Source organism: Herpailurus yagouaroundi, unplaced genomic scaffold, assembly GCF_014898765.1.
Source record: "Herpailurus yagouaroundi ecotype Mexico unplaced genomic scaffold, PumYag 210, whole genome shotgun sequence".
Classification (NCBI taxonomy): Eukaryota; Metazoa; Chordata; class Mammalia; order Carnivora; family Felidae; genus Herpailurus; species Herpailurus yagouaroundi.
Genome location: NW_024412441.1, coordinates 18,963,585 through 18,979,731, shown reverse-complemented (window position 1 = coordinate 18,979,731; position 16,147 = coordinate 18,963,585). Strand labels below are relative to the sequence as shown.

The window sequence follows — 16,147 nt, the reverse complement described above, 5'->3', positions numbered from 1 at the left end:
AGAGAGAGAGAGAGAGAGAGAGAGAGAGAGAATCTGAAGCAGGTTCCAGGCTCAGAGCCCAATGCGGGACTCAAACTCACGAACCGTGAGATCATGACCTGAGCGGAAGTCGGACCCTTATCAACTGAGCCACTCAGGCACCCCTTGGCCTCTTTTTTTTCCCCCAAGCATCCATATCACCATTAGCATCTTATTACAAGACTCTTAGCTGGAAGATTCAGTAGAAATGCCTGCCTATATAGTGAATGTTTTTATTACTAAACTTGGTGACCTCTCACAAAAACTGATGGGGACCCTCAGCCTCTATTCTTATGTCCCATCTATGACACTTTTTCATCCAGCCTCATCTGAGCATGGGACCTGGAAAAGATAGGAATCATGGTCTCAGTAATCAGTCACTCTGGAGCCCCTGACTGAGCAAAGGCTGCAAAGCCAGGGCCAGTTTCCTTGAGAAACTGTTGTCAGGTTATGGCAGCTGTGAGTCATTCTTTCCATCACCACAGCTGGGATTCAACCGGTTCAGCAGGATCATTTTCTCAAGCTGGTTTGTGGAAATTGGCCTTAGTGAAATGTGCCCAAACCCCCACCTTCAGGGGTACATTCTGTTTTAGACTGGTTGATAAGTACTATCATTCAGAACTAGTAAGCATAATCAACATTAGTGTTCTTAGTCTCTAAAGTTTAGATTTTAGTAGTTAACATTGCAGTTCTGAAGGCAAGCAAAGAGGATAGAATGTTCTATGTAAGCAGCATTCATTGTTGTCATTGTCTTCCTTATGATAGTGTGCCTAATGACAGGGTTTTTGAGGCACTGTTTACCCCTAAAGAAAATCCTGCTAAATTGAAGAGATTTTATGTTTTTAACAGTTTGGATATCAAATTTCATTACAAATTGTGTAAATCAAATTTCATTATAAGTATGTGTAAAGCACTTGGTTGATTTACTAAATATATATAATAGACTAAATTAATCATGGTGTTTTATTATTTGGTTATAGTACTACTTTACATATAATACCTTAAAGTACTTTAAAAATAGATAATATAGATAGATAATAGATAATATTATCCCATCTAAACATAGGGAAACTGACACAGAGGTTTAACTAATTGGATGGGACTGACACAGCTTAAGATTTTCAAGTAGGCTATTTTCATATTTATTACATTTAAAATTGGCATATTTTAGGTGAACTAATATATCCATAAAATCACAGTTTGGCTTGGTTCCAGCTGAGAAGCCATTGCCAATATGGTTTAATGCACTCTAGAAGTCCTTGCCGTATTTTAAGCTTAATCAGCTGTCACTCCTATGTTTTTTTACACAGGGCCATCCAGAGTAGAGATGTGGCCCAGTTCAGAAATGTTGTAACACAATTGGAAGCTGATTTAGACATTACCAAACGACAACTAGGGACAGAGCGCTTTGAAAGGTAAGTTTGTCTCTCTGCAGTGTTCAGTCTGGAAGGCACTTTTTTTTTTTTTTAATTTTTTTTTTCAACATTTATTTATTTTTGGGACAGAGAGAGACAGAGCATGAACGGGGGAGGGGCAGAGAGAGAGGGAGACACAGAATCGGAAACAGGCTCCAGGCTCTGAGCCATCAGCCCAGAGCCTGACGCGGGGCTCGAACTCACGGACCACGAGCTCGTGACCTGGCTGAAGTCGGATGCTCAACCGACTGCGCCACCCAGGCGCCCCTGGAAGGCACTTTTTAAGATAACAACACATTTTGATAATTTCATGATGGTTAGCTTTTAAAGTGTGAACTGAACTACAGTTTTATGACACTATTAATAACATCACTGGATATAAAGTTTAAAAGCCCCTTATTTTGCTTTAGGGAGAGGGCCGTGCAGGAACTTCGCCGCCAGAATTACTCAAGTAATGCTTATCATTTGAATACTACCATGAAGCCAAATACAAAATGTCATTCACCAGAACGTGCTCACCATCGATCTCCTGACCGAGGCCTAGATCGATCGTTAGAAGAGTAAGTAATTTAAAGATCCTTTCTTTGGGTACCATATAGCAATACTTGAGGGAGTAAGGAAGCTCAAAAACAATCTATCATTAATAGTGCTATTTAAATACAATTACATAGGTAATATAGACATAATATATATACATAATAATATACATAGGTATATAGACATAAAAATAAAGTATTTTGATAATTTTATGTAAATTTGCTAAAATGAAAGATCTCCACTCTAATGTTGACATAAATTATATTTTTAAATCTGATTTTCTTTTTGTTCTAAAACAAATTTTTTCATATACTTTCATTAATAAAATATTGGTTAATATAGCGCCATAAAATACTTATGCTTTTGGAAAGTAGTTTATTTTTCAGAAGAGAATATTTTAGATATATTCCTATAAGTCACAAATTTTGTAAAAACATTTGTATTTTGATATAAATTCAAACTTATAAGAAGTTATAAAAAGAAAATAATGCAGAGAACAGCTATATACCTTTTACCCATACTCGTTGTTAAAATTTTACCCCTTTTACTTTCGATGTGTTTGAGGCAACACATTTGCTGTCTCACGTACTCCCACTCTTGCATATATTCCTTCTCTCTCCATATATGCACACACACACACACACACACGCACAGTCACGCACACACGTTTTAAAAACATAAGCAATCTCTCCAGTTCCAAACCATCCTCTCAGGTGTTTTCCTTCCCTTTTTCCATTTTGTATGTGTATGTCCTTTCCTCTATAGTAAGGACCCTGGCTCAACATCAACATGTTTACTCAACAATATGCACATACTCATTTGCTCAATCCCAGAATGCATCTAAAATAGTTTCAAAATTTCTTCACCTGTGTCCCTACAACAAACAGACCAACTTAAAAGTTCAGGATCCATTTGTAATTCCTGTCTTCATACACTATTTTGCACAAATCTTAAGAGTATATAGTCAAATACTCAGTTGATAAATTACTTGGATTAACTTTTTTCCCCCTCTTTTCCTGAGATTATAGTATACAGTTGAAATAACATTAGATTCATTTATTTCACTTTGCTTTTGTTTTTTCATTTTTCCCCTTCCTAGTTTTTTCCTTGATTTAATTTTATGTTTGAATATGTAGACTAATAGGCTTTTAAAAGTCAAAACTCTGCAAATTCTGTATGCCTTCCATCCCATGTCCCCCATATTCCTTTATGGTCTTATGATAATGACATTCAGGTATATTTTTATTTTTATTTTCATATGCAAAAGGTAGCATATTATATATGCTTCTTCACACTTTGCTTTTCTCTCTTTTAGAAGTCACTCCATATTAGTTCATAGTGATTTTCCCCATTCTTTTCTATAGCTGCATAGTATTCCTTTGTATGGATATACCATTATTATGCAAACCTTCTACATTTGGACATTTAGGTGGTTTTCAGCAATTTGAATTTACAAATAAAGCTGTAATGAATAATCTTATCCAAATGTATTTTCGTAATTGTGGAGGTGTATATTCAGGATAAAATCCTAGAATCAGGATTTCTGGGTCAAGGGGTAAATGTGTTATGTATATAGTTTTCTTAAATAGTGCCAAATTCTCCTATATAGGGGTTGTACCATTTTGCACTCCCACTAGATATGGGTGAGAGTGCCTGTTTCCCCACAGCCTCACCAGCAGAGTATACTGTCAAGTTCTTGAATTTTTACCAGTATGGTGGGTAAGAAATGGTACTTAAGTGTAGTTTTAATTTGCATTTTTCTTTTTATGAGTGAATTTGAATATCTTTTCATATGTTTAAGGGCTGTTTTAATATCTCTTATTTTTGAATTATCTATTCCTTTGCCCATTTTTCTACTGGAATTTTTAGTTAAAAATTTTTTTATAAATGTGAGAAATTAGCTCTTTATCAATGATAAATGTTGCAAATATTTTCTTCTACTTTGCCCTTTTTCTTTTGATTTTGCATATACTATTTTTCCCATGGAAAAATGTTTATTTTTATGTAATCAAATTTTTAAATGTATTTTAATGCATCCATATTTCTGTTTATAGTTAGAAAAATCTTTCCTTATACTCAGATAGATAATAGATAATAGAGGAAATAATGTTTTACATACATACATATATATATATTTATATATATATATATATATGGTTTTACTTTTTACATTTAGATTTATGATCCATTTAGAGCCCTTTTTTTTTTTTTACATGGTATGAAGAATGGATCTAATTTTACCTTTTTCCAAATGACCAACCAGTAGTCCTAAGAAAAGATTTTGCTCCAGTGGTTCAAGTTTCTTTTTAGACTTTCTCTTTTATTCCTTTGGGTCTATTTATGTTCCAGTCCCACACTACTTTAATTATAGAGCCTTTGTAATATTTTTAGTTTTGGGGGGGCTAGTCTGATGGTTTGCTAGTAAACTGACTCTCCAAGGAAGGCGAAGGAGAAGCCCTGACTTGTAGCATTTGACAGTTTCAGTAGTGTAAATATGCCCACTGTGGGGGCATTCTTTCTTTCTTTTATTGAAGTGCAGTTGACATACAATGTTATAGTAGTGTCAGGTGTACAACATAGTGATTACACAATTCTATATGTTGCACAGTTTCAAGCAACCAAGCTGGTTTAACCACCAGCTCACAAAATTCCTGAATATTTACAATCAACTACGAGCCAGCTCCAGCATACCAAAGGGCTAGTGCTTATAAGAGCTCTTCCTTTTAAGTGTTGACCTATATTTTCTTGTGAGTTTATTTTCCATATGAAATTTGGGGTCAATTTATCTAGTTCCATTTAAAAAAAAAAACCTTGGGATTTTTATTAGAATCACATTAAACTTATAAATTAACATGTGGAGAAATGACATCTCAATAATGTTGAGATGTCCTAACTAAGAAGAGATATGTCTTTCCATTTGTTCAAACTCACTTTGTGTCATTCAAGAATGACTTGTAGTTTTCTTTATACAGGTTTTGAACACTTCTTGTTAAGTTTATTCCTAATTATTTTATCTTTAGATTTTTCCCTCATTCATTATATCTTCAAATATGCTGTTTTTACATGTAAATTTATCATGTTGCTTTGCTAAATTTTTTTATTATTTCATTAAGTTTTGTCATTGATTTTTTAGAAAATTCCAAGTATATTATCATGTCATCTGCAAAAAGAGATCATTTTGTTTCTTCTTCTATTTTTATCTCTTGAATTGTATTCTCCAGTTCATTGCATTACCTAGTATCTTCAGAATAGTGATAAATGGTAGTGAAGAAAATGGGCATCTTTGTTTTGATTCTGACCTTAAGTGGGAATACCTCTAGGGTTTGTCAAATAAGTATAAGATGCTGGCTTTAAGATTGAGATGTAAATGTTTTATAATATCCACTCATTTTTATCTTCTCAAGATTATTTTAATTAGGAATGGGTGTTTTTTCAGCATCTATGGAGATATGGTTTTTCTCTTTAGAACTATTAATATGAGAATTATATTAAAATATTTTCAAATATTGAACCATCTTTGAATTTGTGGTATAAACCCTGCTTTGTTTTAGTATATTCTTAATGTTCACTAATATTTTATTTTAGATTTGTGTATTAATATTTATAAACAACATTGGTCTGAATTTTTTTCTTTGCCCTATCTTACCAAGTTTAGATATCAACGTTATCTTTGCTTCAGAAAAGGAATTGGAGAGTTTTTCATTTACTATGCCTTGAAACAATTTATGTAGTTTGTGATTATCTGATCTCTAAGGATTTGGTTCTTTCTGTTTTGTGGGGTATATACTTCCTTGATAAATTTTTTTTTGTTTTTTGTTTTAAACTTTCCCTATATTCTGTTTATCTAAAAATTATCCATTTCCTTTCAGTTTTTTAATTTATTGCACAGAAGGAACCAATGCTATATCTTATGAATTTAAAAATTTTCTCTGTATCAATAGTTATATGCCATTGTCATTTCTTAATTGTGTATGTGTGCTTCCCTCTCCTATTTCTTGGTTACTTTAGCCAGTGTTTTGTTTACTTTGTTCATTGCTTCAAAGAACCAGCATTTTGACTTACTGATTTATTTTTCTTTATCTTATTAATTTATGGTTTTGCTTATATTATTTTCTTCCTGTGCTTTTTATTTACTTTGTTGGATTTTTTCCTTAGTATTTTTAAGTTAGGAACTCATTTATTGCCATTCTTTCATTCTTATTGATGTAAATATTTAGGGCTATGAATTTTCCAGTGACCATTGCTTTAAATATATCCCACAGATTCTGATATGTAATATTTCGTTACCATTATTTTTCAGAAATTCTCTAATTTCTATTTGTATTTTCACTTTTATCCAAAAGTTATTTGACGGAAAATCTTTAACCTTCCAATAAGAAGGGCTTTTTGCATTTGTGTTTCATTTTTTAATTTCTGGTGTTATTTTGTGATTAGAGTATTTTCTATAATATTTCTATTTTGTGTAACTACTGAGACTTTCTTTAAAAATTTTTTTAAAATATTTATTTTTGAGAGAGAGAGACACAAAGTGTGAGTGAGGAAGGGGCAGAGACAGAGGGAGACAGAATCCCAATCAGGCTTCAGGCTCTGAGCTGTCAGCACAGAGCCCAACACAGGGCCCGAACTTACCAACCGCGAGATCATAACCTCAGCCGAAGTCAGATGCTCAACTGACTGAGCCCCCCAGGCACCCCTATTGATATTTTCTTTGTACTTTACTACATGATAAATATTTGTGGGTAGCTCATGTGCACTTGAAAAGATATATTCTTTCTTATCAAGGTATATATTTCTAGTATATATATATATATTTAAAAGATTTACCTTTTTTATTTTATTAGTTCTTTTGTTTTACTAAAAATCTTCAATTATTATTATATTTTTATTTCTTTTTGTATCTCCTATAAATTTTGTTTTATGTAGGTGGTGTACCACTTTATTTGTTGCATAGATATTATGAACATTATGTGTGTGCACTAATATCCTCATTGTGGGATGTGGATTTTATGAAGTGTACTTTTCTGATACATTTAATTTTTTGGATGTGGGAGGGGCTCGGTGTCTACCTTGTCTGGTATTAAGAGTTACAAGTACTTATTGTCTCCATCTGGCTGGCAAACCTTTGTCCATCTCTTTATTTTTAGCTTTTCTGAATCACTGCATTTTGGGTACCTCTCATGTTTATAGCATGGATTTAAGTTTTGCTTTATGGGCTGTTTTGAAATAATGGATGAGTTAAACTTTTTCACATTATTAATATGATTGAAATTTGGTATCAACTCTGTCATGTTATCTTATGATAACTTTATCATGTGACATTTATTGTATTTTTCAATTTGACTTTTCTTCTTTACTTTTTATAATTTCTTTGATATTTAAGACGTTTGTACTTTATTATAGTAGTCTCCTTTCTATTAATAATTTTAATAGTGCCCTTAATTCCCTTTTTTCTTATTTAAGCTTTGCTGGTAGTTTGAATGATATACTTTGACTACCACCTATTATCTAGACAATAGTCAATGGTACTTCATTTACTTTCCCTAACCACTGATCTCTCTCCTATCCCTATAGTTTTGCCTTTTCAGTGTTATCATATAAATAAAATCATGTATGTAGCTTCCAATGGCTTTTACTCAGAATCATATATTAGAGATTTATCCAGATTATTGTGTGGATCAGATGTTGTCGTATGTTCCTTTTAACTGCTGAGTTGTATTTCCTTGTATGTTTATGTCACAGTTTTGTTTGCTTTGTTACACTATTTTGAAATGACTACAGTCTCACAATAGTTGCAAAAATAGTACAGGTAATCCTTCCTCCCAGCATCCCTAATGGCAATATTTTACAAACCAGGAAATTGATATTGGTACAATATAATTAATTAGTCCATAGGCCTTTTAGATTTCATTCATTTTTACATGCACTCATATGTATGTGTGTGCACGGTTTTTTTACACACCATACATATACCACAATTACAAGCAACATACTGTACTATATTCTCTATCAGCACCAAGGAACTTGCTCCCTTATTATACCTTTTTATGGTCACAAGTCTCCCCTTCTCCGCCCTGACAAACACTAATTTGTTTTCTCTATCTTTAATTCTGTCATTTTGATAATGTTATATAAATGGAATTACACACAGTATGTAACTTTTTGAGATTGGATTTTTTCATTTAGCACAATGCCCATGAGATCGATCCAAGTTGTTGTATTTATCAATAGTTCATTTCTTTTTATTGTTGAATATTATTCCATGATAGCGATGTACCACAGTTTGTGAAAGCTGAATGAAAAAAATACATTGTATATGTTTTCCTTCACAGACGCTGGGGAAAAAAACCTTAAGAATTGCCAAAGTAATGTTACAATACATTTTTTATACATGGGTGAAATCATTGAGTTAAAAATATTAATCTGCATAATTTTTTTCTCTTTCATAGGAATCTTTGCTATAGAGATTTCTGACATGCGAAAAGATTCTTCACATCCTTGGGAAAGGTCAAAGTTACAAACGTTTTTTTTTTTTTTTGCTATATGATTGCATTTATCTTTTGAATGCTTGACAATGTTAAATGTATTTATTAACTTTGTGCCTCTGAATCTGTGTCCTCATGTGCCATATCGCAGCGGTCCTAAATGATATATAGAAACAGAAATGCATATGGCTCTTTCTATCCATGCAATAATAGTGAGTGTAAAATCTGCTTACTTCACTATTGGACACTGTTATGTTAACTATCCAGAGTAAATAAAGAAGCTTATAAAAAGAGGGAAAAGTGTTTTTACAAAACTGATTTCCTTTCCTTTCTTGATATCTCAAATAATTGGTTGGTTAAATTTTTTCTTTGTGATTTATGCTTTCATGGCTGGTGAAGTTGTGCCAAAATAGGCACAGTTTACCAATACTGGCCTGGGACCCAATATTCCATTTTGGAACCAACCTGACATAAATTCCAGGCCATAATCTGATTTCAAAGCAGCAGATAGTAGGAGTGTGTCAGAGTTTTAAAATCCATAGTATTGTACCACTAATTAACATACATTTTCTGCAATTGTGTTTATCTCTACTATTTTTAGAAAGGTAGGTGATGCTATATTTGTCAAGAATGTAAGATTTTTAAAAAATGTGTGTTTTAATAAGTTTTCTTTAAAACATTAAAGTACTGCAATCAACTTAATTGCCATTTTATTTATTTATTTATTTTTTGCCTATGGCAGGTGTCTATAATGTAGAGTAATAAGTTTAATGATATTTTCCTATTTCTCCTAAAATCTCCTAAATCTCATCTTTTCTCTCCATAGGCTTTGGCTTAATGTTGATATTAAAGCCTGGACAGTACTGTCTTTAACGTTTGATATAAGCTATTTGTATTCTTGCCATTTTAATAAAAAAAAAACCCTAAGTCCTATCATTAATAATAGTCTTATGAAGTAGACAATTTCTCATTTTATATAGCAACTATGCAGTATCACTGCAGTAGGATAGTGTCCTGATTTAGGTCTTGTCTAATAATTAGCACAGTGATATTTTACTATAAATTCATGCTACATATTCATTTTAGTTTGATTTTTGAAAACTTTGAGGTTTATTCATCTAGTTCAAGACAATCATTATAGATTGGTTTTAAAAATTGAATAATTTAAAATAAGATGCCCTTTTGGGGAGCGTGGGTGGCTTAGTCAGTTAAGCATCCCGCTCTCAACTTAAGCTGGGGTCATGATCTCACAGTTCATGGGTTTGAGCCCCACATCGGGTTCTTCTCTGGCAGTGCAGAGACTGCTTGGGATTCTCTCTCTCTCTCTCTTGCTCTCACTCTCTCTCTGCCTATCCCCCTCTCAAGTGTTCTGTCACTCTCTCAAAATAAATAAACTTAAAAAAAATAAGATGCCCTTTTATAAACATTTTAGAGAATAATACATAAAAAGTTGTTCTTGCTAATATTAATATGCTGATAAATGTAAAAATCAATGTTTACCAGGTGATGCAATGACCTAAGCACTAGGTTACCACAACATTAATTTTAGTTTATGTACCTTCTAGAAAAGCTGACAAGGAGCTGAGTGTCGCCTGTCATTTGCACTTAATATATGTTGTATGTGGAGGGCAGTATGTGGGGAGGGGAACATGAGAGAGTAGGAATGAAGTATGAGAGAAAATATTTTCATACTTGATTAGAAGTATACTGTAGTTGACTTGTCCCATTAATTACAGAATATTTAAAGGAAAATTATATAGTGAATATAATGGGGTAAACGTTATCCAAAGTTTGGGAAACAGCAACTATATTCTTTGTTAAAACTCAAAGAAAGGATTTTTTCTTATGGCAATATTTTAAGAACACATATCATTTTAAATGAGATTCAAACCACTTGAGATAAGTACATGACAGCCAATTGATATGGTAGAGACTGTCTAAAGCAATAAAATACACAATGCAAAAACTATACAGACATATTCTTTTCTTGATGATAAAGAAATCTGAAAAAGAGCTCTCAGCTTTGAAATGTCACTTTCAATACAAAACATCTGCTCTTGCTGAAGTAAGGGTGTTTTGAAAGAAGATTGTTAACGCTTTGAGTTAAATATGTCATAGGTGCTGGGTCTTAATGCCCCTAAACTAAGTTCCAGCAATGTCTCCCCCTTGCATTCTCTGCCCTTGTTTCCCCTGGTAGAGTGTCACCAGGTACCATGTCAGATTCCTGAGCCCTGAGCCCACATGCCACCTCAGGTCAGTCCCTTCTGCTCTCATTCCACATTCACTCAACTTAAATATTAATTGGTACTACACAATACTGCTGAAAAAATTAAAGAAGACATAAATAAGTGAAAAGACATCTCATAATCATAGATTAGAAGGCTTAATATTGTTAAGATGGCAATATTCTCCCAAACCATCTTCAGATTAAACATAATTCTTATCAAAATACCAATGGAGGGTTGTTTTTTTTTTTTTGCAGAAATGGAAAAGCCAATCCTAAAATTTATATGGAATTGCAAGGGACTCAGAATAGCCTAAACAATCTTGAAACAGAAGAACAAAGTTGGAGGATACACATTTTCTGGTTACAAAAAGTTACTACAAAGCTGCAGTAGTCAAAATAGTGTAGTACCAGCATAAGGATAGACATATGGATGAATGGAATAGAATTGAAAGTCCAGAAATAAACCCATACATTGATGTTTGACGAAGGTGCCAAGACCATTCAATGGAGAAAGAACAGTCTCTTCAGTAGTGATGTTGGGACAACTGGATAACCACAGGCAAAAGAATGAAGTTAGACCCTTACACACCACATGCAAAAATCAACTCAAAATGGATTATATATCTAAATACAAGTGCTAAAACTATAAAACTCTTTGAGGAAAACATAGAGGCAAATCTTCACAAACTTGGATTTTGCAATGGTTTTTTACATATGACTTAAATGACAAGCAACAACATGAATAGATAAATTGGACTTCATCAGAATTAAAAATATTTGTGCATCAAAAGACACTATCAAGAAAGTGAAAGAGCGCACCTGGGTGGCTCAGTAGGTTAAGCATCAGACTTTGGCTCAGGTCATGATCTCACTGTTTGTGTATTCAAGTCCCGTGTCAGGCTCTGTGTTGACAACTCAGAGCTTGGAGCCTGCTTCAGATTCTGTGTCTCCCTCTCTCTCTGCCCCTCTCTGGCTAGTGCTCTCTCTCTCTCTTTCTCTCTCTGTCTCTAAAAAGTAAATAAACATTAAAAAAAAAAAAGAAAGTGAAAGATAACCCAAATAATAGGAAAAAATATTTGCAAATCATGTATCTGATAAGGGTGTTAGTATCCAGAAAAATAAACAATTTTTACAACCTAACAACAAAAAAAACTCAATTTAAAAATGGGCAAAGGACTTGAATAGGCATTTCTCCAAAGAAGGTAAAGTCAATATGTAGATGAAAAAAGATACTCAACCTCATTAATAATTAGGAAAATGGAAATTAAAACTACAAAACAAATCACTTCACATGCACTATGATGGCTTTATAGAAAAGATAGACAATAACCAATATCAGTTAGAATGTGGAGAAATTGAAACTCATTGCTGGTGGAAATATAAAGTGGTACAGCCACTGTGGAAAACAGTTTGGCAGTTCCTCAATAAATTCAACATAGAACTACCATATGACCGAGCAATTCAACTCCTAGGTATGTATCCAAAGAATTAAAAAAGTATTCAAACAAAAATTTGTGCATGAATATTCATAGCAGCTCTAATTCACAATTAGCAAAAGATGGGAACAACCCAAATGTCCAACTGATGAATGAATAAACAGAATGTGATGTATCCCTACAATAGAATATTACTCAGCCATAAATATGAATGAATTACTCATACATGGTACAACATGGATAGCCCTTGAAAACTAAGTAAAAGAATCCAGACATAAAACTACATATTTTAAGATTCCATTCATATGAAATATCCACAATAGGCAAATCCAGAGAGACAGCAGATTAGTGACTGTCAAAGGACAATGGGGAAGGACTGCTTTGTGGGTACAGGGTTTCTGTTTAAGGTGATAAACAAGTTTTAGAACAGATAATGGTAATGGTTGTACAACATTGTAAATGTACTTAATGCCACTGAATTGTACAATTTTAAATGGTTAAAATGGTAAATATTAAATGTATTTACCACAATAAAAAAGTCATTTCCACAAGGTTTCTCTGACTCCTAACATTGGTCTAACTGGCTCAGATTCTCCTGTAAAAACATCCAACATTTCTCCTTTTCTCCTTTAACTGCCCTTTAAAGGACAGTTGTAATTAATTGTATAATTATTTGTCTATTGTCTGTCTTTCCTTCTGTACTATAAGATACATCAAGGCAAGGGATGGTATCTACCTTCACCACTATATCTGCTAGGGTGTATCACAATGTTTGACATATACTAGGTATTCTGTAAATTCTTCTGGAACAAATAAAGGAATGAATTATCCTCAATTCCTAGCAAGTCTGTCTCCTAAATATCTATGGAATAAATCTACTTTTCTCTCTTCTCACTGTAATTCAGACCATAATAAACTCTAAGTCTAGAATAATGGAACAGCTTCCTATTTAATCTCTCTTGTTTCAGTCATACTTCCATTTAATCCATTCTCCACACTGTCATCAAAGAAATAGTTTTATTTTTTTTTATTTATATATGAAATTTATTGTCAAATTGGTTTCCATACAACACCCAGTGCTCATCCCAAAAGGTGCCCTCCTCAATACCCATCACCCACCCTCTCCTCCCTCCCACCCCCCATCAACCCTCAGTTTGCTCTCAGTTCTCAACAGTCTCTTATGCTTTGGCTCTCTCCCACTCTAACCTCTTTTTTTTTTTTTTCCTTCCCCTCCCCCATGGGTAAAACACAAATACAATCACATTCCTCTCCACACATATACCCGATGAGTATCAGATTTGCCTTTAGACTAAAGTCCAAGCTCTTTAACATTGCCTTCATAGGTCTCTCTGATTTGGTTCTTCTTTTTTTAATCTCTTGAATGTCATATCTCACTCTTCCTACCCTACACTGATATATTACTCTGAATTACTTTCAGCACTTGGAACTGTTTATGCTTTTTTATCTCTTGACCTTTGCACATGCTCTTTCCTCTGCCTGGATTGCTCATTTTCTTTCTCTCCCATTGCCCCCCTCAGCCTGGAAAATTCTTGTTTGGCTTAACATTGTGTCCACAGCACCTATCATAGTGCCTGGCACATAATATGTGCTTATCAAATAGTTGCTTTAAAAAATGAGTCTAACTGGATTTCTTGTCTAACTTCTATTTGTTATTAATTTTACTTATCCTTTGTGCTCCATTGCATTCTTATTGTGTGGTCTTCTTTGTATGTTATACCTGCTAAGACTGTGAGCTCCATGAAGGCAAGGAGAATAGTCTGATTTATTTATCATGGTACAGACTATGCTAGACTTATGGTGGCTTCCAGCTAATATATATTTCACTGAAAGAATATAGAGTATAGGTAGTTAAGATCATAGGTTCTAGAGCCCCACTGCTTGACTTTACATCATGTCTCCACTTACTAGCTGTGTACTTGGGTAAGTTAAACTTAAGCTCTCTAAACTTTATTTCCCTTATTTGTAAAAGATATGTTTATAATAGTACCCAACTTAAGATAGTTATCATGTGGATTAACTGAGATAATAATATATCTCGAGTCTTAATATGTCTCAGTATAATGTCAGACAATATAGTAGGTGGTCAGTAGATGTTTTTATTATTTGTTGAATTAATAAAGAAATCTATAGGTTTGAGACTCAAGAGAGAAAACTTGGCTGGAGGAAAAGATTTGGTAGTTCTCAGCAGGTATGCAATATGAGATCAAACATGAAAAACAAGGTAGGGGAAACAAAAAGTAGTTCAGGAAGAGAAAGATTAACTATAGCTTACCAGATGGCTTAGTTGTAAATACTACTTCACAGTCATAACAATGTGAGCACTGAATATAAATCTAAGAAAAATTATAAAATTAATTAATGAGAGGATGAAGGAATGGGAAAGAAGCAATGTGTGATAAAAGGCTGAGAAGGAACTAAAGCTACATTTTCTTCTTTCATAGTGATAAGTCAATAGATATGCCTAAAACTGAAAAATCAAGAAATAGCAATATAAGTATGTTATTTAACGATAAGGATACCTAAGCAATCAGCTAAAGAGGTAAAAATGATTGTTTTTTGGAGGGAGAAATGTAGGGGTGAGAATGAGGCTGGCTGAAGACTTAATAACCTTGAAGAACTGTTTGAATCTTTTATAATATTGATTAAAATCAAAACAAAAATGCATAAAGATTAACTTTTTCTATTCTTTTGGTTTATAAGAGAAGATGAAAGATGGGTCAAAGGTTAGAAGGCTTTTGAAGCCTTCTCTAACCCCATCAGCTCTCAATTATTTTACCCTTCTCTGACATCCTACTAAAATGCTTACCTTTTTAGGCATGTATCATGTAATGCCTTGTATTACACATATTTGTGTTCATGTACTCGTTTTCTAATAGACTTTGGATATTTTGAGGTGAAAGAATATATTTTTACCCAATTATATCTTTATCCCCAGACTTCTCCTTCATACATACATGATAGGTAGTCTTTATATGTATGTTGAATGGATGAAAGTATATTTAACTGTGTCCCCACTTTATGTGTTTTTGCTTTGTTTCGTCAGATATATTTGGACTCAGTTTTTAAGTTTTTTTCATCTCTCACCATACTGAAAATGTAAGTGGTTATTTATGAATGCTAAGATGATTAAAAGATCTCTAAATTTTGAACAAGATAACTGAATTTATTAGCATACTAAAACTAGTTTTCCAAAACAACCTACATTATTCTAATGTTCTAGAGAAATAAAGTACATTTATATCTTTTATAGCTTTACAGCACTCTATTTCATTATCTTCACGTACTTCATAAATGTTCTTTCCCTTACTTGTACACATTGGGGCCTATTTATGGTGTTCTCTGGTAATGAGAATATATACATTTTGTTCCTGTCCCTCAAAACATTTCCTTTGAGTCAAAACTCCAGTTCTTCCCTCTCTCTGTCTTCCTTTTAATGGCTTTATTGAGATATAATTCACATGCCTATAATTCACCTATTTAAAGTATTTAACTCAATGGTTTTTAGTATATTCACAGAGTTGTGCAACCATCACCACAGTCTAATTTTAATTTTTTTTAACGTTTATTTATTTTTGAGACAGACAGAGACAGAGCATGAACAAGGGAGGGTCAGAGAGAGAGGGAGACACAGAATCTGAAACAGGCTCCAGGCTCTGAGCGGTCAGCACAGAGCCCTACGCCGGGCTTGAACTCACGGACCGTGAGATCATGACCTGAGCCGAAGTCGGACGCTTAACTGACCAAGCCACCCAGGCGCCCCCACCACAGTCTAATTTTAGAACATTTTTGTCATTCCAAAAGAAAAAACATACCCATTAGCCACTCACCCTCCATTCCCCTCTACACACTCAACCCCTTACCTTAGGCAACCACTAATCATATTCTGTTTCTCTTCTTTGCCTATTCTGGCCATTTCACATAAAAGGAACCATACAACATGTGGTCTTTTGTGACTGGCTTCTTTAATGTAACATTATGTTTTCAAGGGGTTTCTATTTTATAACAGGTATT

At 33.5% G+C, this 16,147-nt stretch overlaps 1 protein-coding gene across 7 annotated transcripts in view; it reads left to right on the top strand.

Moving 5' to 3' along the window:
• TSGA10 (testis specific 10) overlaps nucleotides 1-11,162 on the top strand; it is a 160,882-nt gene extending 149,720 nt beyond the window's left edge. For 5 of the 7 annotated variants that reach the window (XM_040453999.1, XM_040453997.1, XM_040453995.1 and 2 more), the window contains 3 exons: nucleotides 1,329-1,433; nucleotides 1,844-1,993; nucleotides 8,417-9,149. In XM_040453999.1, coding sequence (XP_040309933.1) covers nucleotides 1,329-1,433; nucleotides 1,844-1,993; nucleotides 8,417-8,441 — 280 coding nt within the window. In that variant the 3' untranslated portion in view covers nucleotides 8,442-9,149. Of the gene's footprint in view, nucleotides 1-1,328; nucleotides 1,434-1,843; nucleotides 1,994-8,416; nucleotides 9,150-10,934 lie in introns of those variants that run through there. The other 2 variants (XM_040453996.1, XR_005784263.1) reach the window with 2 other exon arrangements.
• The last annotated feature ends 4,985 nt before the right edge of the window (nucleotides 11,163-16,147 follow it).